At 39.0% G+C, this 22694-nt stretch overlaps 2 protein-coding genes and 2 long non-coding RNA genes across 7 annotated transcripts in view; 2 read left to right on the top strand and 2 right to left on the bottom strand.

The window, feature by feature from the left end:
- Window positions 1-1550: 1550 nt before the first annotated feature.
- Window positions 1551-7723, top strand: LOC131531744 (uncharacterized). The gene is made up of 4 exons (XR_009268771.1): window positions 1551-1577; window positions 5693-5754; window positions 6866-6989; window positions 7591-7723. It is a non-coding gene; the product is annotated as an uncharacterized LOC131531744 (long non-coding RNA).
- Window positions 7724-8482: 759 nt separating this feature from the next.
- Window positions 8483-15549, bottom strand: LOC131531953 (uncharacterized). Of its 2 annotated transcripts, none has more exons than XM_058763179.1 (6): window positions 15409-15549; window positions 12379-12614; window positions 11283-11693; window positions 11106-11179; window positions 10092-10959; window positions 8483-9624 (listed from the first exon to the last, which is right to left on the bottom strand). In XM_058763179.1, the coding sequence occupies exons 2-6, from the start codon at window positions 12520-12522 to the stop codon at window positions 9415-9417; spliced, it is 1707 nt and encodes a 568-aa protein (XP_058619162.1). In that variant the 5' UTR covers window positions 12523-12614; window positions 15409-15549; the 3' UTR covers window positions 8483-9414. The 2 variants fall into 2 exon arrangements, with proteins under 2 accessions (XP_058619162.1, XP_058619161.1); XM_058763178.1 differs by lacking the exon at window positions 15409-15549 and adding an exon at window positions 13712-15338.
- Window positions 15481-22284, bottom strand: LOC131531951 (protein SOGA3-like). 3 transcript variants are annotated; one of them, XM_058763176.1, is made up of 7 exons: window positions 22196-22284; window positions 20829-21528; window positions 19518-19742; window positions 19096-19254; window positions 18941-19006; window positions 17235-18467; window positions 15481-15861 (listed from the first exon to the last, which is right to left on the bottom strand). In XM_058763176.1, exons 2-7 carry the CDS (start codon window positions 21501-21503, stop codon window positions 15619-15621), a joined length of 2601 nt encoding a protein of 866 aa, XP_058619159.1. In that variant the 5' UTR covers window positions 21504-21528; window positions 22196-22284; the 3' UTR covers window positions 15481-15618. The 3 variants fall into 3 exon arrangements, with proteins under 3 accessions (XP_058619159.1, XP_058619158.1, XP_058619160.1); XM_058763175.1 differs by having other exon boundaries at window positions 15540-15800; XM_058763177.1 differs by having other exon boundaries at window positions 15720-15994.
- The window catches only part of LOC131531955 (uncharacterized), a 5194-nt gene continuing 4757 nt past the window's right edge, over window positions 22258-22694 (top strand). The window contains exons 1-2 of the long non-coding RNA XR_009268818.1: window positions 22258-22335; window positions 22525-22676. This is a non-coding gene — a long non-coding RNA (uncharacterized LOC131531955). The remainder of the gene's footprint in view (window positions 22336-22524; window positions 22677-22694) is intronic.

The following is a 22694-nucleotide window of genomic DNA, read 5'->3' as shown; positions in this document are numbered from 1 at the left end:
AGATACATATTGCCAAAGCCTTGTACATTGAAGAATAAAATAACAAAACAAATATACATCCATAAATAAACAAAACAAAATACATCCATATATATTTATATAAACATTAATGGTACTACGAATGCAGATGTGTTCACTCTTTACTTCTTAGTTTATGGCATTTATAAATATGTTGTGCTACCAGAGAGGAAGTGGGTCCTTCACAAAGTAATATTCTTAATTTGTCATTTTCATGGAGTGACTGGAACTAGGGAATAATCTCTTTCTCTTTCTCTTTTCTGGTCAAGAAAAGGTCATAAATCGTTCAAGCAAAAGCCAGTTTATGCTTTTCGGTGGAATTATAGAATTTTGGGGCATATAACCTTAATTTGTAGACCTCATGCATGTTGTTAGCATATTGAATCAGTTTATGTTTTGACGTTGTAGTGTCTAGGTGGTTTTTCTCTTTATTGATCTCCATATAAAAATAGTTTGCATTTTTCTCGTCTCATTTTGTCATTATATAAACAAAAACAAAATAAAAATAAAAATGTGTGTATCACTCTACGCTACTGTTCAAAATTAAATAATACTTTTTAGCATGTAATTCTCTAATTAATTAATTTTGAACTTTTTTAGATTAACTGTGTCAGCATTTAGCTTAGGCAGAAGATTTAAAAAAAATAATAATAAAATTTTACCAAAATATGAATATGAGACAGTTTGCTACTGTAAGGAGGTTCTGGTTGCCTGTGCTGATATTACGCTGCTCTGAGGGACAGTATGGAGATCAGGTGATAATCTTCTCTCTGACAGCAGCTGTTGGTGGAATTCACATTCCCAAGTCTCCGACTGACTTTGAGAGTGTGATTTTCTCACCCTCTTGAGTTGCTCTATTCTTCACTGTCTCTTTACATGTGCTCAGGCGCCAGATAAACGGGTCGTGTATGCTTTCACGCTTGAGCTATAAGTCATATATTTAATATCTTGTGATGTAAAAAGTGTCATAACTACTATATCTACTGTAAAGGGATAATCCACCTTAAAATAAAAATCCTGTCATTATTTACTCACCCTCAAATTGTTCCAAATAATTTTCTTTCTTCTCTCGAGAAAAAATGCTATGGAAGTCAATGGGGACCAGAAAGTGTTTGGATAACCACATTCTTCAGAATATCTTCTTTTGTGTTCAGACGAAGAAAGAAATTATTACAGATTTGGAACAAGAAGTTAATAACATTCTCCCTAGAATCAGTTGCACATAAAATGTGACATATGCTTAATCTGAACCACACTCTCAGAAATAAAGGTACAAAAGCTGTCACTGGGGCGGTAGCTTTTCAAAAGGTACATGTTTGTATCTAAAGGGTCCATTTTGGTACCTTAAAGGTACATATTAGTACTTAAAGTGTACATATTTGAACCCAATAGGTACAAAAGTGTACCTTTTGAAAAGGTACCGCCTCAGTGACCACTTTTGTACCTTTATTTCTGAGAGTGCACCATAGCAACAGCTGACAGTCTAAACCAATCAGAGGCTGACTGTCGATCTAATAATCCAGTTGTCAGCACGGACGGCCATCAGGAGTGACTGTCAGGTCTGTATTGTAACGGCACTGAGCTATATCTGATGTGAGGACAGTTCTCTGGATATACCCATGCAATCAGCAACCTCTTTTAACCTGTCTGCGGTATAGCACTAAATGGAAGTGTCTAGAACGCCTGTCATTAGAGGTGGAGAGGGTTTTTTTAACTGACAGCTGTCTCTCTCGAAATTCAAGGCCGAGCTGTGTTTTTTTATTCATGTGCAATGCCATGCTACCCTTGTTTACCTTCTGAAGCCGAGTTCACATAACTCTTTTATTGTGAAACGAAATGTTATATGGGTTCAAAACAAGTCGAGCTCTATCGATAGCATGTGAAACTCATTTCAGACCATCCCACAGTTTATATAAACAGCATAACATTTTTTGCTCACCAGGGTTGTATTTATTTGATCAAAAATAAAATAAAATGTAATATTGTGAATAACTGTTAATAAAATATAATAACTGTTTTCTATTTTAATGTATTTTCAAATGTAATGCATTCCTGAAGCTGAATTTTCAGCATCATTACTCCAGTCTTCAGTGTCACATGATCCTTCAGAAATCATTCTAATGTGCAGCATTTATTTTAAAGGAAAACATTTGGTAACATAAATGTCATTGCTGTCAATTTTTTCCCCATTTAATGCATCCTTGCTGAATAAACATATTAATTTATTTTAAAAAACAAAACTTTTTTTTTTTGGAAATAAGTCAAATTTGACAGACCACTAATTTGACCCAACCCTAACCCTTTCATTCGAAGTCAGTGCATTTTCTTTCTCTTAATTCTAAAAACTTCAAAAATAACTAGCCTCCTTGAATTAGTTTTAAATAGGATCAAAGGCAAATGATGAGTCTTACCTGCAATTTGGTGCTGATGTGGATATAAATGGTAGCAGCAATTTGCATAAAAGATGGAAAGCCACTACGTGTCAGTAGCAGAAAGTATTGATTGAAATGGCACCAATTTAACTGTAATTTAGAAAATTTCACATGCGAAATTGGTTATCTTTTGTAGTAGCATCCTACATGCAACAGATGCTGTCATAAAAGCTTGTTTTGAACCTAACTTTTTTACCTTATTAAGATGTAATGATCATGAATGGCTTCAAATGGCAAGATGTGAAAATGGTCTGATCCTAGATCTCATGGTTCTAGTTTGGCCCATATCATTGTCAGATAGTAATGGAGATAATGGCCTACAAGATTCCTTTCCTAACTCATGCCAAGTCATGCACAATTGGCCCAGCTAACTGTCTGTCTCTTGTTAGTCTCCCAAACGCTCCCATTCCGGCCTGTCATCCTCTTGTGTCCCACAGACGTCATGTGGAGGTCTCAACATGGACCGTCTATCCACAGCTGTCAGTCAAACACAAACTATTTCTATTAGATACAAGGACAGCAGGCCTTTTTGTCTGTCTAGTAGTAGGTTTCTCTTGATATACTACTTAGAACTTGTCAGCTGTGTTTGACCCAATTGTGTGTCCATCTTGTACAGTATGTGGTCCAATGGTCTGTCCTTTCCACTGTTTAAAGACTCGTGGATGAGTATCTCCTTTCAAAGGGATGTTTTGTGACCTTTCTCTATTTAAGAAAACAGGACGGATATTCCCATGATCCCTCAAGACCTGGTATATCAGTCACAAGCAGTTGTCAATATCAACACCTTATCCTAAGTGCGTGGAAGACTCAAAGGTCACGAGGTGCTTATCTTTGCAAGCAAGTCGTAATCAGTGTTGTCACTTGATCTTTTTCCACCCGCTCTCTGAATCTTAGAATTAAATGGGTGATAATTGCTACTGCCCATTTAAGACTTTTATTCAATTTCTCTTACTACAAAAGTGAACATATTCCCACATCTAACAGCTTTTTCTTAAGGTCAGAAATGATAGTGTCTTTTCTACCTCCTATGTATTAATCAGCCCTGAATGGGCAGACCAAGTTGTGGTGCACAGTGTTGATGAGTAAATGTGGATAGCCATGTTCTGATGCCACAACAATAATGAATTAAGATCTTGTAGTCGGGTTCAATGGAATGCCTTCACAAGTAAGATTAAGTTAATTAGTTAATGCTTACATATTTTACAAAATTTATAAACCTAGGTTAATGTTAGTTTAAACTATTATGCTAAATATTAATATAATAATTTATTCATTTCTTTGAATATTTTTAATGTTACTGTTAATTACAACCCAATCACACAGGAAAATGTAACTATTTTGCAACATGCCGATTCCGTACACTGTAAAAAGTGATAAATTGACTTAACTTAAAAAAAATTGAGGAAACCCGTTGCCTTAAAAATTTTCAGTAAATGATAATTAAAAAAAATAAGTTAATTGAATTGTCAAGTTCACTTATTTATTTAGTTTTTTTTAAATTATTATGTACTTAATAATTTTAAGGCAACAGGTTTCCTCAATTTTTTTTAAGTTAAGTCAACTTTCACTTTTTACAGTGTATGAATTTGTATGATGGGAATCATATAAAATGTACAATTTTTAGAAGAAAATAAGCATGAAAGTTCAACCCTAAACATAACTGTCACTGTGGTGTAAACAGGTCATATGAAAACAAATTGGCCAGCAATTTGCCAAAACATAAAAGTTATGAATTGCCATGAGATTGCATTTGTTGTTGCACTGTAAAAAGTGATAAGCTGACTTAACTTAAAAAAAATTGAGGAAACCCGTTGCCTTAAAATTTTTAAGTAAATGATAATTAAAAAAAAATAAGTTAAGTTAATTGTCAAGTCATGAACTGCCTTTTTATTATTATTATTATTTTGAACTGTTCTCTGAGGTCCCTATAACGTTATCAAGATTTTAACATCAAAAAACATAATTTAGAAGTATATTTTCTGTCCTGTTTTTAACCCCCTCATCAGAACGCTTTGTTTGAATAGGCATGGCGGATTGTAAACTCTGAAGTATTTTGGTTTCTCAGTTCATGACCTTTTTAAATGCATTAATAATTTTAAATACTTTTTCTTTTTTGTATTTCCTTTAATTTTACTTATTTAGTAATACAAATATTTAATTCCATAATCTTTCACAATAAGACCAGGAAAGTGAATTCAGACATCAAATTAAACTTCATGTTGACTTTTTTTAATACAAATTAGCCACCAATTTGCCAAAACCTGTAGGGTTTTTTTTTTTAATGCATGAATAATTTCTAATACTTTTAAGTTTTAATTTACTTTAATTGTACTTTTTTATAGTAGTAGTACTACTAATAATAATAATTTTTACTGTAAGTGAGAATGACCTGTTTTATTTATTTATTTATTTTTTGACTCGAAGGTAAAATTTGACTATAGGAATACAAATGAGATCTTGATGATTACATTAAAAAATAATAATAATGAATTATTGACTTATTAAATGTTCCCATTCAATAAAAATGATCTTCCATGTTCCTTAACATTAACATTATCTCTCTCTATCACACAGACAAACTTTCTGTTTCACTCTCTGTTGTGTCTCTCGATTTTATTGGATGTCTATTTCAGTACTGAGGAGGGATATATGCCTGCTGTGTGTGTGTGTGTGTGTGTGTGTGTGTGTGAGTGTGAGAGTGTGAGCATACAGTATGTGTGTGACCTTAAACTGCAGTTCAGAGGGGAGCAGGGTATCAACGTGAGGTGCACACGTGCCCATGCCACAGTCATGCTATGCCCAGCCTGCACTAGCCATTCACTTCATTATGTCGTTTAGCCCACACACATAAAGCCCTGGACATGTTGTTATTATCAACCACTATAGCAATTAATGACCCTCTGGAGCTTTGTGGCTCTAATTGGCATTTGCCAGCAGCAACTGTGACTATCATGTGGTTTGGGATTGGGAATTACAACCAGCTGATCTCAGATCAGTTAAAGTGAAATATTTTGATCTCGGAGCATCATTTCTATTCTTATATATACTACATGTTCTATGCCTACAGAATTAATGCATACTAAATTTCACTGGGTTTAATGCAGCTGATTGTTTTCCTGTATAGGAATTTTGACACTAAAGTCATACTTTGCATGAATGAAACCAAGTATTTGAAATATAGTTGTTTAACTAATTGTAATCATGCACATGACTGACTTCTCCCAGGTATTTTTTTCCCTTAGTGATCTCAAGAGTTTTCTCTCTACACTGGATTGATCAGAGTTTACTGCAGTAAAAGCGTCAGGTCAGTAATGTGAGGCATGGATGTGGAAATGATTGACTCGGGGTGTTTTTGGTGCTCTACTGTGTGCTCTTGACATTCAGTCTTGGGGTTTTGTTACATAACAGAGCTCTTTCATGGAAGCATATAATATTTAACCCTGGACCAAATTATTGATTTTGTGAACAAAGGAAAGTGCCTTTAATTCCCAGCTAACATGTAATATGCAGTTTGCTTTTAAGATTTATAAGTGCTGTTTAAGAGTATGAACAGTCTTGATTCTAATGCGAATGACTTTAAAGGGTGTTTATTCGTGAACAAAAATGAGCTTGGCATGAAATACAGTCCACACTTGAACACCAAGACTTCTAGCAGAACACAATTCATAAATTACAACATGTTGCATTCTTATAGTTGTCACTAGGAGTGCTGTAGTGTGCAGTAGCATAAACCACCTTCTATTATCAGTTTTCTTTTTCAGTTAAAATTGTGTCATGGTGAACCGTTTGCTGAGTAAGTATAATTACTATATGTAACTCAGAATATTCATAGCATAGCCTGGAAACATCTTTCCATTCACTTCTGCATTCATCTGCATATTTATGTAGAGTGCATTACTGTCTTAATGTGCGCAGACTTACACAACTCTTATATGGGTGATATTCACATACTCAGTTATTCAAACACAGATCCCAAGAGGCTCACATTGCTTTTTTTTTCAAAATGCAGTGAATATACAGATAGATTGCAGCTCTATAACATGTGGGTGAATCATTTTGCTTACCAGGAAATACCTTTGTAGCATGTCCAGTTTTGAACTCTGAAATCAGCATTTAAGTTGAAATATCAAAATATCAGTGGAGTTGAGGAGTTGTACATGTTCATGTACAACAGATCAAGCAGTTTGGAGGACTGATAGATGGATGCTTATGCCCCTTATGACAACAGTGAGAATGCAATATGTACTATAAACTGTGTTTCAGGATGCAACAACGTGAAATCAAACTTGCATAGCTAGAAGCATTTGAGTTTGCTAACTTGGGAAGATTATGTTTTGGGCCTCTCTTGTATCTAATCATTATTAACTTATGAAAGTATAACACCTCTCTTTCTCTTATGTAATGTGCTGCAGCAGGAGACACATGGCAAGACATCTGAAGGGCTCCTTACTGGTTGTCTTTCCTCTCTGACATCACGGGTGTGTTACTGGGCAACTCTTACACGTTCAAGCGGTTCCCCATACACTTCTACAACAGCAGGTGAGAGCTGTATATAGACAAGTTATCGGTGTTCTGCTGTCCAGGGTTAGACTTCAGTAATTCAGCAATTCCAGAGAGATGTCTTTGTGACGTCATGGAGAATGCCCAGCTGCCCATTTAACCCTTTAGGCATTTATCATTCAAGTCATCAATGCTAAAGCATCTCTATTGCTATTACCTCAGTACACAGCTTGCCCTGGAATATCGTAAGGCCTTGGCTCTTTTGTCTGCAAGTAACTAGCCTTAGCAAATGAAGTAATACCTTTCCATCCACCTTGCAAACACTGTATCATCATAGCCGGGAGTTTTGTTTGGGTAAGCACCACTTACACAAACTTCAGGTTTTCAAGGACCCAAGGGTGGTGGTTAAGGGGTTAAGGCTCAGGACTGGTAACCTGAAGGATGCTGGTTCAAATCCCACAAGTGAGCACTCACTATAGGCATTTAACCCCAGGTTACTCCAATAATAATAAATCCATGTGGCGTGCTATGAAGACCTCACATGAAAGTTGTGAACATCTATCTATATCTAAAGACCTCATTAAGATGCTGTTCCGTGCTTCCAGCGAGGTGTTATAGTGCCTTTATTACTCATTTACAGATTCAGAGTGAGACAGAGAGAGATGCCCCCTGAACATCACACGCCTCCCCCCTCAGCCCTCCACTGACACGTCTAAGATTTCTGGCACCAAAACAACGTCACGCTTCCTATTTCAGGCACAGGTGCAACATTTCAGCAGCGGGTCGAGTAACTGTGAGAGCAGGACTGAGAGAGAGATAGTAAGGCATGGTAAGAGCAGGTTACATTGGGACTCTGAATGAGGAATAGGATGCTTCCTGATAGCTTTTAGTAACGTAGGGCAAGAGCAATGTTAATACTGTTAATACTGCTTAACAAGGAGCTCATTAAAGAGAGGCATTTTTACTATGTTGGCATGAAGCATCTTATACATTTGCTTTTGTTTTTTAGTGAAAGGAGAAGTGATGTAAGAAAATGTTTTACCCCATTGTTGTCACATTTTCAGGATACTATACTATACTTTTTATATTTCTGAAGAACATTTGAGTGGTGCATGACCTTGGAGAAGTTGCTAATATGGTACTAGGATAAAATAGGTGGTTGCTAGGTTGTTGCTATGTGGTTAACAAAGTTAACACATTGGTATTTAGTTGCTTATTGGCCAAAGTCAAAAGAACCCACTCTTAAAATCTGCATGAACCAGAAGTTGCTGCCGACTTTTAGTATGGTGACATATTTCCAACTGAAATGGAATATTGAACTGTTAGCAAACTAACGGTTTAAGGGGCGTGGTTATGACCATCTTGGCCCTTGATGACTCCGGTTGCTCCATAAGTCCATAGATTTGTTGTCTGTTTTGTTTTCCACCAGGTGAAAATTAGCTTGGCAGATTGCAAAGAAAAGTAACAGCACAGTGAGCAGATGTATTAGTGCTAACATTAGCAATCACCATTAAAAACAATAAACTAACTCGTCAAAGCACTTGCGTTTATTATCCAGAGGGGGAAAAAAAACACAAAAAGCATCACGTTTTTGTAAGGGTCATGTCACAACAATAAATAAACATTCCAAAAGCATTTCTTCATTATAATATGGTCAAAAGATATACTTTACTTTTCACAGATGTTAAACATAAAGAATAATTCACTTCATTTGGCTTTTTTTTTTACAAGGCTGGAGAATGCAGACATGTTCCCGCAAAAAGGTGCCATGCACTGAGAAGTTACATCCCACGTCAGGTGCAGTCAAATAAGGCTTATAAAAAAATATTATGAGCCTGTTATGACCTCTTCATGTCAATATTATGAAGCACTAATGCAGTACTGAAATGGACTTTATGACAGAACATCAAAATGTTTGCACACACCTTTACAGATTATGCATAATAGATAAGGCTTAATAACTCGTTGCCATGTATGTTTAAATACATGTTATGCCTGTTGCATACATGCTTATATGGTTACAAAAAAATGCCCTACATGGCACCGCAAGATCTGCACTGTACACAAAGCACTCGGGAAAATAGAAAACAATAAAATAATACAAAATGTAATGAGAATGACAAAAAGAAATAAAGAGAAAAGGCAATGAAGGGTTCATATAGGCACAGAAGTTCACCAGGTCAAAAAATGTCCACTGAAGTTTCTTTCCAAAGCACTTCAAACAGCGCAGAGTTAAATGAAAGTGGTATCCTTTTGAAGTTATTTAAGGAAAATACCATAGGCCATCCTAGTGGGTTTCAATAAGGTACTTTGATGTAGTGGTGGTGGTTATATATATATATATATATATATATATATATATATATACACACACACACAAAAAAGTAGATTGTGTTCTACAAAAGGTCAACGTTTCGTCTTTGCCATTGGGTGAACATGTCCTTTGAAGGTTGTTGTATCCTGGTCACATGATGACAGTTTCTGTGTGCCGGGAATATGAATTCAAGAATTGTTTGGCTTTCAGGCCAGGGCTTGGTGGGCAGGATGTGTGGGTGATTTTGCTTGGGTGAGTATGCTTAGCCCATCTGGATGGACGACGTTGATTGGCTGGTCGAGCAGGACGTGAAAAATGGCTACTGCTGGGCGCAGGAGATTCAGGAGACTCATGCTTGACCTGGAGAGGAAAAAGTTTTAATGTAAATATCTTTCTGGATAAATAATCAATACTAGGATTAATGTACTTGTATTTTATGTTCCAACATATTATGACTTTATCTGACAGGCTAGCAGAAACAGAAAGCAAAGTAGCGTTAAGGGAGAGATGGGAGAATGGGATCGGGAGCACCACAGCTCCTATGCATCAAAAGAAAGATTCTTAATTCTTGGTCCTGGAGAACCACTTTTCTGCAAAATTCAGATCCAATTTCAATTAAATGTGCCTGAATTAACTAATCAAGGTCTTTGGGTTTACCTGAAAACCTGATGTGTTAGTGCACACTTAAATAAACTCTTCATGAAAGTGGCTTTCCAGAATCAGGAATGAGGAACACTTGCCAAGAGCATGGGCACAATGATTCAGACAAAAATAAATACTGCATTGAAATTTAGTATGTGTGCTGATCAAATTTGTACCCTCTTCACCTGCTTGTTGTCCAGTTGCTGGGTGAATGTGGCCCTCTGGCTTCTGTTGTTCTCTATTTCCATCATTTCCAGAAGTTGCTCCAAGTTGTCATTTCCCAGTCTCATCATGTCGACACCAAGTTCTCTGTGTACCGTACGGAAGTTTTGAGATCCTGCTCCCAGAATCCTTTCCACCATCTGGTAGTCAGAAAATAGGTCCTCACTCTGGAAGCCCGCTTTGTGGGATTTAGACAGTGAAGCCACCTTGTGATACCCCGAGTTAAGGTGAGACTGTGTCGGGCTTAAGTTATAGGCCAAGCCATGCTGTTCAAGAACACAACAACCCTTCCCACTGTCTTTGTCTCCACTGAGGAGCTGTCTAGAAGGACCAGCTGCCCAAGACTCCTGGCTGGGCTCCAGATCTGCTACCATTGCGTCACAGTCTGCAAGGCATTTCTGGACGGGCACACGTGAGGATGCCCGTCTGGCATCAAACTTGTTCTGGCAAATGGGAGTGCTGGTGTGCCTCGGAGGTTCAGTGGAGACAACGGTGGTCACAAGACCATCCTCTATCAGGGTTTTCCCCTCGTTCTCCTGCAACATGGCACCAAACTTACGCAATACTGATGGGCTTCCAGATTTCCTATCGAGCAAGAGGCATTTCCTGTCAGATTGTTGTGATGACTCATTGTAAGTGGAGCGAGGGGTTACAGGAGAAGCATCTCTCTGTCTGATTGCCGGTTTGGAAGCAGAATTTTTAGGGGGAAGGTTGTTTGATGAAACCGGGTCTTTCCAGCTAACGTGGCGGGCTTGGGAGTCATCCCAATTTGATTTCTTGTTCTTTTTGTTCTCAGCCTCAGTCTCATCCAGAACCACATACGAGGCAGTCCTAATGTGAAAAAACAAATCAACGAAGTAGTCACAAGATGAAATTGGGCAAACACTAAGCGTTGGTCTATAACCAACAAGAAACATGCATGATAATAGGACAACAATAGGAATGAGTCTGATAGGTTGAGATCGAAAAGGTTTTACCTGTTTGTTACCGGGCTGCTCTTCGTGCTGTCTTGACAACTGTGAGTAACTGGATATACCTTAGGGTTCTGAATCTAAAAAAGAGGGGCAATTAAGGGATAAAGTGTAAAGACAAATCCTTGAGGTGTAAGAGTCCAGTTTAAGGAGAGTTGAATCAATAATGAAAGAGGTACTCACTCTGTTTGGAACTCCGAAATTCCCTGTGTTCCTTCTAAAATGCGGGCCCTGTTGAAGGTATCCATTGAGTATGTCTAGGGTGGCATCTTGCCTTTCAAGATCATGACAACTGGCAGGGTAATGGCTGTCATTGCTCAGGGAATTAAGCATGTAATTGTTGGAGCCATTACAGTATTCACTGGGGTGGTGAAACCCAAAGCTTTGCATAACTGAAGGATCTGCTCTTATTTCACTGCATTGACGAATTGGGAGGCTGTTGTTGGGGTGACCACGGGGTTCATGATAACCATTGGCCTGACGGCTGTACTGAGAGTTGACAGGAAGCAAAGTAATGTCCAAGTTTGTATTGTTTGTGTTGTTGTTTGAGCTGCTCTCGCTGGCTTCTCTTCTTGCTTTGACCCCATTATACAGCTGAAATACAATCACAATGTTAGAAACAAATGCAGCAATCATAAAGTATGATTTTTTTTGTCCACCTACATGAAAGCAAATGTTTTAAATCCACAAGTCAGCGAATACAACTTGCATACTGTACTGCATAGACTAGTTATGCAATCTGTGCATAAGTAAACAGCATGGGGTTTCTTCTTTAGAATGAGAGGGAAGTCAATGAGAGGAAGGGCTTGCATGCTCAAAGGTAACATGTTTGGTTGGCCAGTTTCAGCATGAATGCATTAACTTCCTGTGTTTTGGTATGAGAGAGACTGTTTGTGAATGTTCATAAGTAGCCTGTAACCCCTATCCCTTTGGGTTTAATAAGCTTGTTAACATCTGTCACAGTCATGGTGTTGGGGGGTGAAGCACCTATTATTATATCCAAGAGATGCAGCCAACTTAGGCAACAGGAGGTCAAAATCCTTTCAGCCAATCATAATTCTCGTTAGTGCCCACTATCAAAACATCAACAGCTCCATGGCTTCTAGTATGCTAGTGGATGTTTTAGAATGGTTTATAGTCAAATCAGAGCACTATGTTTTTGAAGTTCATTTACATTTTTGAATAAGAATCTCTCTCTCTCTCTAGATATGGAGATGGTTGGATGGATATGGATTCTGTCATACTGACTGGTGTCACCTCAGTTAAATATTTGTCTCACCTCTTCAATCTTCCTCTGCATGTCCTGTAGCTGATCTTCCCATTCCTGCATCTCGGAGTCAAAACTGTCAAGCAGGTCAGCTCTGTCTCCACCCCACACACAACTCCCAGGCTCCGGCCCACAGTGCAATTCCAATGCAGCCATTCTTCTGTGTATGTGCGTCTGTGCTCAGAAACCTATGCTGCAATTCCTGAAAGGTTACTGGAGTGACCACATTGGCAAGGCCACCAATACCTCTATGAAGACAAAAGAGATATTCATTATTGAGAAATAGCCTATTCATTCTTTACAGTACTCTTAAGTAATCAGAGTATCTGGTAGTAGTTGGTATTTCAAGTAAATTAAGTGACTGTAAAAAAATTCTAGTGTGTACAATGGCTTGCTGTACAGTTTAAGGGTGTTACGAATGTTAACATAAGTGAAGTCTTCCTGATTACTGTATTCAAGGAGACGTAAGGAAGGAAACAAAATCCCAGCTACTTGCTCTGGACACCTGCTTCAAAGCTTTAACTCATTTCTATATGCATTCCCTGTCCTTCAAACCAGCCCTTAACTGTCAAAATTGTCAGCACGTTCTTTAGAAACCAACTTCATTAGACATGGTCAAGTTACCTAAAGGGACTTCAGGGATTCTGAAGTCAGTTTTATAACATGGACAGTCTCCCTGGAGTAAATTGATCTCTTTTGATCAACGGCACAATAGTAAAACGTAACTGGTCGCCCCTTGCCAAACCTACACCTACAACCAGTCTAGATCTTTGACTACAAGGTCACACTGCTTCTTTTGGCTTAGGGATGAGGTCAAAGTTCCAAGCAAGTGTAGAACCTTTTACCCGCTTGGATGAGCTCAGAATAGTTGCATCCTTTCCGTGGTAACGTCATTAAGTTTTTCTGTAATGAAGCTTTGATTTACGGCGGGTATTAGGGATGGAATTTTCTTCCGTCAAGGAACATGACACCCAGTTTAACTCACGAAATTTCCAGAATGTACCACCGTATGACGTTAGAATGGAAGGATATTTATACCCTCTGTAATTATGTGTTATAAAAGATATAGTAAGAGCACCTTTTAATGATTGATACACAGTTCCGTAACTTCTTTTCATATAAAGTACATATTGTTTGTTAGTATTCCTTAAGCAAGTATATGTCCTTATATATGTAAATACAGTAATTTACTTTTATATTACTTTACTTTTAGTGTAAAATGTGACCAGTGAGGCTAAAAAGGTTCTTAAAATTATATATCCAACATTTTCAGCCCCAAGTGAAAGATCACAGAATTTAATACGTTTATGTTCTGTACTTGTCAACAAGCTTTCTTAATCCTTACCGGTTAAATCTTATTATTGGCTCCTCCAGTAACTCCCTCTCATGAGTATTTGATGAATTGAAACAGACGCTCCAGAATATGAGTAGAATATGAGTAACCTGTTCAAGTACAGGTTTGTTGCTTAAATCAAGATCGCGCTTGTTTCAGTACCGCCACCCCTTTGACAGCTCCTGTACTCAAACGGGACGTAACTGTGCAAAGACCTTGAAGGCTCGCTTCCAACGGCGTGACGTAAAAATCCTGCGTATTGGATCTTAAATGTTTCCTCTGTCCGGTACTATGGTCCTGTCCGAAGCTCAGGGGTAAACAACTGTAGTCCTGAGGGGGCCCCGGGGCTTTATAGTGACTCTAAGTATTTACCCCTGCGACGTCAGACCTGCCAGGTGTCTGGTGTCATAATGTCAGATTTATTCCGGCATTTGTGGTCTCCATGCAAGAGACTGTCGTCACCGACATTCTAGGTTAAAATTACAAAGGCAGAGGGAGAGTGTTTACATGGCTATTTTAAAATGCCCAGTTCTACCCCACCTCTGTGAAACTGTCTTGTTGCTAGTCTTCTTATAGGACTTGGCAGATTGTGGTCTTGTGACTCCTATTCCAGTTGTTTCGACTTCTACTAATGCCCACAGGCAACTGGGCTATTTGTGACTCTCAAAACACTCTGTCCATTTTATTTTTAAGATACCATTGGACAGAATTAGCGGATACTAAGTGTGCTGTCCACGGTTCTTAATGGGCGCCTCACGCTTGTATTTATTTGACACATGTGGCTGTTGCGCAATAAACAGCCAGCCGACAGTTCAGCCCTAATGTTGGCCACTGACTTAAATAGTTTCCAGGCACAATAATGGAGAACCAGGGAAACAACAAAGCAAAAGCCTCTGAGAATGGAGACGCAGTAAAACTGGCAAATTTGAATACGGAGTTGTATCTTTGATGGTTTTTGCTAATGAGTTTACTTTCAGCTGTCAAGAAAATTGAGAAGAAATGACTTCCAATTCCCAAAAAGAGACTCACTCTAGAAAAAACTGATGTGGTGTTGTTTTCCAAGTGTAACTGTCTTTTCAATCACCTAGACCCATCTAAACCAAAACAAAACAAATGTATTTGTGCTCCAAATAAATTGTGAACCCAACACTTCCACAGATCTTGTTTTTGCATTTATTTTAATCTATTTACAGCTTTAATTATTTTACTCGGGAATTACTGCTGACAACTTGAAGACACAGGTGCTTCAACTGAGACTAAAACTGGAGATGCCAACAAGCTAAATAAACTCATAAAGAAAGCAAGCTCTGATTTCCAAATTGCTGATACATGCTTGCAGGAATGAGAAGCACGTTCGGCAGTAGACTGATCTTGTTCTGGTGCAACAGAGTGTGCAGCAGAAGGTAATTTGTGTATACTGTCATCATGTACACAGGCACTTGATGTGAACTTGGACCCCCATTCACCCACCCCATCAAAGCCACAGCTGTTCTTTAGCATATCACATGAATCTTTTTGTGCAGTTTCTTCAGATTATTGTGCAATCAATCAATCCATGCAAAACAGTTGTTCTTGTCACACATTTATGGATGATTCCTGACATCTCCAGTCAAATATAAAGCCTGTTAGTTATTCTCCATCCATACACGTGTATGCATATTCTTTCGGGCCTCTCTGAGTATACAGTTATATGCCATATTCTTACTCACCATTGCATGCTTCTGATAGGTAATCATTCCAGATGATGTACGGTATCTTAGAGTGCAGGGGCAGGCATTCTGGGTAATGTGGTAACGTTCCCCTTGGTAGTAAATTGCAGTTCCATATTTCATTGCAAGCGTCAGTGTGCCTGATAGCCATAGTCCTCAATGAAAGAAATGTCTTCTGGATAATGTAGTTTCCAGTGGCTCAGTGTTTTCCTATGATGTATGATAGTCTTTAGTTCCAAAAAAAACCTCTTGTCTTGATGGTGTACCTTCCGGTGGCAGCCATATATGTGCGATTTGGATAAAACATTCTCCAGCTTTTTGGAAATTAATGTTTTGCAGGCTTCTGTGCTTAAGCGTGCTGTCTGTGCTTGGAAAGTGACCGTCCTGTGATTCTTCAACCATGGTGAACATACACAACATTGACAAACAAACAAAACAAAGGGCGAGACTATGCTAATGAATGGACGGATGGTGATCACAGGACAAAAAAGAGGGTAAAAAGAAATACAAGTTTAAAAATGGTGGCATAAGAGAGTGAGGAGAACAACACTAGAATGAGGATGAATAAAATGATGGGCTGAAACATCTGGGTGAATAACCGACAGGATCAACGAACATGCATTAAAAAACAGGGGTGCGTGGGAAGACAGGATCAGAGAGAAAGAGAGAAAGGTTAAGATATTATAGCCATTAACATTTTCTGTTTGCATAGTTTAAAAATCTTGGCAAATAAAAAACATGCTGTATTTTGTTAAATGTTAAAAGCAGTCAGGAGATGAACTCTCTGAATTATGTAGTGCTTTCTTGTTCTTCACTATTAAACTCACTCCCTTTAAAGGAATAGTTCACCTCAGAATGAAAATTTTCATAATTCCCTGTGATTCTCTTTCTTTACATGGAATTTAAATAAAAGTATGACTTTGCACCAGAGGCGGACAGTAGTGAAGTATTTTTACTCTGCTGTAAAAGTACTTTTCAAGTGTCTGTATTTTATCAGTGTTTTTCTTTAGAAAACTTTTACTTCAAAACATTCCAAAGCATAATAGTGTGATTTTTACTGCACTACGTTTCATATTAATTATCATTTAATACTTAGTTACATTAGAAATCTATTACTTTTACTCAAGTAAAAGTAACTCAAAGATTTACTTGAGTACAAGAAATTACATTTTTAATGTTCTTACATATTAAAGGTAAAACAAACAACAAATTTTATGAAATGTAGTGCAGTAAAAAGTATGACATTATGCTTTGTAATGTAGTGAAGCAAAGTTTTCCAAAGAAAAACTCTCTAAATACCTTTTAAATTTACTTGAGTAAAGTAAAAATACTTCATTACTGTCCGCCTCTGTTTTGCACTCTTCGGCTTCTGTAACCACACAATACCTTTGCTTGATACACAGAACAAATTATGAAGTTTTATTCACTGAATTGTACCCATTCTGCTGCAGTAGTATTATAGAATTATTTATACACTATTATAGTATTTATTAAATTTTTGAATTAGCTTTTATTTTTTTATTTTCAGTTTTCATTTTAATTTATGTGCTATTTAATTTTATGTGCTATTGTCATGTTTATTAGTTTAGGTGTGGCTAAGAGGCTTTAGAAGACTTAGAATAGAGTCCATTGTATGGACTACTTATATGGTGATTTTTTGCCCTTTTAGGAACTTGAAAGCCACTGGTCACTGTTCCACAGAAAAGAAAGAGAATCAAGGGTGAGTAAATAACAGAAATTTAATTTTTGGGTGAACTATTCCTTTACGGTGTGTCAAACATTCTTGTTGTGCTTCACATAGACACACAGACTCTAGCCAGACTCACAGATAATGGCTCTTCTGAATCTCTTTCCTCAGGTTTTGGGACTTCAAGTCGGTCTATAAACCCCTGAAGCTCCTTTCTGAAGGCTTTCATTTGAGCGTTGATGCGGTAGAGTAGCTCATGCTCCCTGATCCGCCCACCATCGTCATCATCTTCCATACGGCCGAAAAGATCCCCGTTAGCTACGAACACCCGTGCCTCGGCAATGATGGTACTGGTGTCAGCTATGAGGCGGTCAATGGTTCGCCCCAATCGCTCCGCTTCGGCACGGATGTCAATCATCTGTTGCCTGTCCCGTATGGAGCGTGAGAGGAGCCGGGCGGATTCAGGAGAATAAAGAGAACGAGTTGGCGTGAGGCACCGAGCATTGCGAACTTCTTCCGAGTCGCTTTCACCTCCGACAGGACCTTCACGTTTGCGATGGGGAGGGAGGCGAGAGGAAGACGAGTCATCATCACTACCTCTACGCCCTCCGATTCCAGGACCGCTGTCGCTCTCTGCGTCACTGTCCCGTGGCGTGATGGCTAGGTGAGATGCTAGATCATACCGTTGCATGTTGGAAAGCAGCACACGGTTCTCATACTGCAGCTGCATCACTTTCCCACTCAGTTCATTGATCTGTTTCCTCGCTGCCTTCAGCTCCTCCTGCAAGGCCTCGGCTTTGGAGCTGTCTCCCGCTCCACTGGCAGCAGCCGATGCATTACCACCCGAGGTGTGCCTTGTACCCTCTTTAAAGCGCAGTTTGTTCAGCTCACATGTCACCCTCTTATTCTGTTCCTCTACATCAGCCAGGTTCCTCCTTAGAAGTTCTGCTTCGTCCTCCACCAACTGCAGTTGCTGCCTAAGCTCTGACTGCTCCGACCCCTGTTCCCGCCCCATTCCACCTTCCGCTCCGGACAAGCCCCCATTAGATGACTCTTCCCCTCGAAGGTCATCCAACTCCGCCCTCAAGCCACGGTTCTCCACCTCTAATTCGACTATTTTACGTCCCAGGATGTTGGCCTCTTCTTCCACCAAACGCAAGCGGAGTTTAAGCTCAGATTCCCTTGTAGTGGGAGGGCCACCAGCTTCACCCTTTGGATGAGGGCTATCCAGATCTCCATAGAAGGAACGATACTTCTGAAGCTCTTGTTCCAAACGGTCCTTTTCCTTGTCAATCTTGGCCATTTTCTTTCTCATTAAGGTAGCCTCCTCTTTAATGAAGGCCAACTGGCATTTCAGGTCCTCATTGTCCTCCTGTGGACAAAAGTGTTGCATTAAGGTGCTGGCACATTAGCAAGAGTTTTGGCAGGTTTTCATGGAGAAAAAGACCCATTCTCAGTGGTTTTGCAATGTATCAAGGACACCTCATTTACAAGTCACATTTAAACCAAACACCATTCTGTTGGAGGACAAGGCTTATTCGTGTGACTAACTTGAGCATGACATTCACATTCACATGGAAAAAATTGCATGTATTTCTTTTGAAATTACTGGATTTTGCCTGTGAAATTTCACCATTCAACAGTAAATGTGACCGCAGCACTACATTTTATGGTGTAATACAATTTTTGTTTGTTTGCATGCCAACTTTCATTAACAGTTTGCAATGTAGTGCACTTCATATCTTTGGGAAAAAATTGCATTACTGGTTGTAACTCAAACTTATCATGTACACTAACAGCCTTTATTTGACCCCATACCAGTTGATGTAAATGTTCTATGCTTACCTCTGTAGGAGTCTGAGTCTTCCTCTCAGGCTTTTGTGCATCTTTGCTTCCTCTTCGTTTCTGAGACTGGACACAACAAATTTATATGAACGCTATGCTATGAATATGTATAGTATTCAGAACTATTTAGATTCTGTAGTGATTTGTGTTTGTACCTCTTTGGCTTTGTCCAGCTCATTTTGGAGAGCCTGTTTTGTGACTTCCACCTCAATAAGTTTCTGTCTTAATCGCTCATTTTCTTCTTCTGTCTTTGTTCTTTTCTCCTCCACGTTCTCCAGCTCATGGTGGAGTCTTACAGACACATCCTTGGCGACCTGTCAGAGTGCGGTGGTGTGGCTTAGTGGTTAAAGATCAGCTGATTCATAAAGTATCATTATGCTCTTGAGAAAAACACTTAACCTTAGGTTGCACCATGGACACTGTCTTGGTAATAAGTGTGATGTTGCTTTGGATAGAAGCATCAGCTAAGTGACAAGTTAGTAATTAGATAAAAATGGTGCAAGTAAGTACTTGGGGATGGGTAATTGATCATAGACCACCTCTGCTTTCCTTTAAAGATAAAAACATTGGTACTTGCCTTCAAATCTTGCTCTAAGCTCCTCAGGAGGTCCTCGTCAATTTCTCCAGTTTGTGCATAACGAAGTCGTTTGCGTTCAGCCTTGCGGAGTCTATATTGAAGGATGCGACAATTCTTATTTGCGCGCTCGAGTTCACGCCGCATATCTTGTAACTGACAGGTGTCCTCCTCATAAAAGGTGTCACGCATCTCCTCCATCTCTGTCCGCATCTCCTCAATCTCATTCTGTGAAAACCAGAGTTTGCACATTAATAAAGAAATTGAGAAAGAGCCTTATTTTCCATCTTTCTACTCTGCAATTATATTGCAGAAATATGCAAATTAGATCTCTGCATTTACATTATTTGAATAAACTGCACAAATGACATGCTTAATGAGTCCTTGGCAAACTGTTGCTTGAACATGCTAATTAGTGATGGCGTATTTTGCATATACCAAGGCCGTTTTCATAACTGTACTTTGCTTTGTTCTGAAACTGGGGCTAAATTGTTAGTTTTGCAGTTCTCTCCTGGTTCTGTTCACTTTCAGAAGACAGCATTTTTAAAATCGTTCAGAATTTGTTAATACAAGTCACTTGAGCAAATGGACCCCTAATTGGTCATCATGTTTATGTTCAAGGTTCATGATCAGTGTTATTTCAACATGGATGAACAACATCTCAGCAGGCTTATTGTGGCTTTTTTTTTATTATTAATCACCAGTATTTTAATTTATCAAGTTGAGTGGGAAGCAAGATTGTGTTTGGATATTGCCATACACTTGTTGAGCAGAGGAGTCATTTTTAGAGGAAGAGACGTGTTTTGATTATGATTTGACATGATGACCCACATAATTTAGGTATACTCATTATATATCAATCATCTTATGCATTATTTAGCAATTTTGCTAATGGTTATCAACAAATGTATTGCCTATCAATTTAATATGGAAAACTACATTTGTGCATTTATGCTTTTGCATTGTGCATAGTCCAAGAATTTTGTTTTTTGCACATTATTTTTCCAATTTATTGTCATGTATGTGTTGATTGTGTCTGGCACCTCTGAAACAATTAATGCAAACAGACTATCTATCTATCTATCTATCTATCTATCTATCTATCTGTCTGTCTGTCTCAGCTCTTAAAGAGACGTCTTTATCTCTCTCTATTCATCCTCAGCTATTAAACTTGATATCTATCTATCTATCTATATATCTATCTGTCAATCAATCATCTCTTCATCCATCCACCCTCCCAGCAATTCCATTCATCCATCTTTTTTTAACATGATACATTTCATCGTCATAATTTCTCAAGCATAGCAAACAAACCCTAAGATCTTCGTTTTCATCCTCCAGTCTCTGGATCTCGTCCTGCAGGGCTTCATTCTGCTGTGTCACGGGCTCGTCGGCGCCGCTCGCGGCCTGTGCGGCCGGTACCGGTCCCGGTCCCGGTTGCGTCTCGCCTGAGGCTTTGCGCTGCATCTTGCCGCTTTTCTTCAAGCGCTTGTTGATGTGATACTGGATGAGTTCTGAATGCAGACAGCCCCCACCCCAGAAGGCCGGCCCGCAGCCCACGTACTCTCCTCCCGCGGCGGCCTCACTCTGCTTCTCTCTCCCCCTCACACCTCCACCGGAGGAGCCGCCGGCCTGCTCCGAGCACGAGTCTTTGTGGACGCAGGGTAAACGCAGCGCACGGCTCGTATCCGGTGATGGAGCGCGATCAATCCGCTCCTCGGTTTCCCAAACCGCCTCAGCTTCAGCACCATGAACAGCTGCCGCACCTCTCACCCTCACGACACGCGCTTCTTGAGCCGCCTGCTCTCCCTCGCGTCCTTTAATGCCTTTTCCTCCGAGCTTCGACGCGGCGGATGATGAAGAGCGGCTGCCGCTGGGTTTTGAGGCCGGTTTGGCAGGGGTCTGTCCGGGAGATGGTCGCCTCCTCCCTTCGGTAGTGTCCGCTGATGGTGGAAAATCCGCAGCGCCACATGCGGCAGAACTCATCATGTCATGTAACAGACCTCCAACAACACTTCAACGAATTGTATGCAACATATAAGAGGGGCAAAAGGAAATATTAGATTAAACTGTATTGCTATTGTGCAGAGTACAAGTACAGCCAATTAAATACAATTGAAGGGTTCAGATGCAAAAGCCTTTTAGTGCCGTTTGAAATTTGTTCAGTTAGGCTATTTCACTTGCCATTTAAGTGAAATAGCCTAACTGAACAAATTTCAAACGGCACTAAAAGGCTTTTTCAATTAAAGGTGAAATGACAGAACCTAGGAGCCAGATAAAAATGCTCATTTTAGAAGAAAATTTCAAACGGCACTTAGAGGCTTCTGAACTCTTCAATTGTATTCATATACAATTTATGCATTTAAAAAAAAAGTATACAAACGAATTATAGATCAGCAATCTTCTGAGAGAAATGTGAATTCGTATCGTTTAAATAATGATGATGAGTATGGAACATTAATTTTAGACTTATAAGTAGCTACATGTGTTTGTCAGTAAAGTTTATTGACAAGTTACAGTAGGCTTCCTTCACAGTAGGCTACTAAAATGTTTTGAGAATTTTCCTGTTTTTGCAAGGTTAAAGCCTGTCCAAATAAACACACATTATAATGAATGCCTCTTGGTGCAGTCCTAATTTGAGTTATTCTTCAAGATCATTAAATATCGCGATGTTTTCTTACCTGTTTATGAACTGTGCTCATTTATTTCCTGTGTGATTGAGACAGTTCACTTCAGCTCAAGGGTACCAGGCACTGCTTAGGCACGCGAGACACGGATGTTTAATATTCATGAGGTGACGTAACAACGGATACAAGGAAGTGTGAGTACCACGTTGTTTAAATACTTGAAGTACCATAACAACGTCCTTAAGGTGCTATATATAAACATTTTATTTAAAAAAAAAATGTTTTAAATATACATTTAATTTAAATATACAACGTTATCGTTATCATCATCATCTTCATCATCATCATTAAATTGTTATTTTTTGTTAATTGTTAGATTTTAGTTTTTTAGAGGTCGGTGTATTCAGTCTTGTTCCCTTTAAAACCTGAGAGGGAGGAAGATTGAATGCTGCTGAAGTTTGCTGCTTCACAGAAAAGCTGGTGGAAATGCAGAGTCATCCCCCCCCACACTAGTATGCATGAATAGATTCGAAAGGTCAGTCTACAGTTTGTG

This window comes from Onychostoma macrolepis, chromosome 23 (genome assembly GCF_012432095.1).
Source record: "Onychostoma macrolepis isolate SWU-2019 chromosome 23, ASM1243209v1, whole genome shotgun sequence".
NCBI lineage: Eukaryota > Metazoa > Chordata > Actinopteri > Cypriniformes > Cyprinidae > Onychostoma > Onychostoma macrolepis.
Note: the sequence above shows the minus strand (reverse complement) of the source record. Positions and strands in the feature narration are given on the sequence as shown.

What these genes read in the sequence shown, in the direction of transcription:
- LOC131531953 (XM_058763179.1), bottom strand. Translation starts at nt 12,522, where the DNA reads ATGGCTGCATTGGAATTGCACTGTGGGCCGGAGCCTGGGAGTTGTGTG. An exon ending in ATTTCGGAGTTCCAAACAGA is followed by an intron (nt 11,180 to 11,282) that starts GTGAGTACCTCT and finishes CCTCTTTTTTAG; the next exon opens with ATTCAGAACCCTAAGGTATA. An exon ending in AGCAGCCCGGTAACAAACAG is followed by an intron (nt 10,960 to 11,105) that starts GTAAAACCTTTT and finishes TTTTCACATTAG; the next exon opens with GACTGCCTCGTATGTGGTTC.
- LOC131531951 (XM_058763175.1), bottom strand. Translation starts at nt 21,503, where the DNA reads ATGATGAGTTCTGCCGCATGTGGCGCTGCGGATTTTCCACCATCAGCG. An exon ending in ATGAAAACGAAGATCTTAGG is followed by an intron (nt 19,743 to 20,828) that starts GTTTGTTTGCTA and finishes TGGTTTTCACAG; the next exon opens with AATGAGATTGAGGAGATGCG. An exon ending in ATTCAGAAGAGCCATTATCT is followed by an intron (nt 15,801 to 17,234) that starts GTGAGTCTGGCT and finishes CCATGGTTGAAG; the next exon opens with AATCACAGGACGGTCACTTT.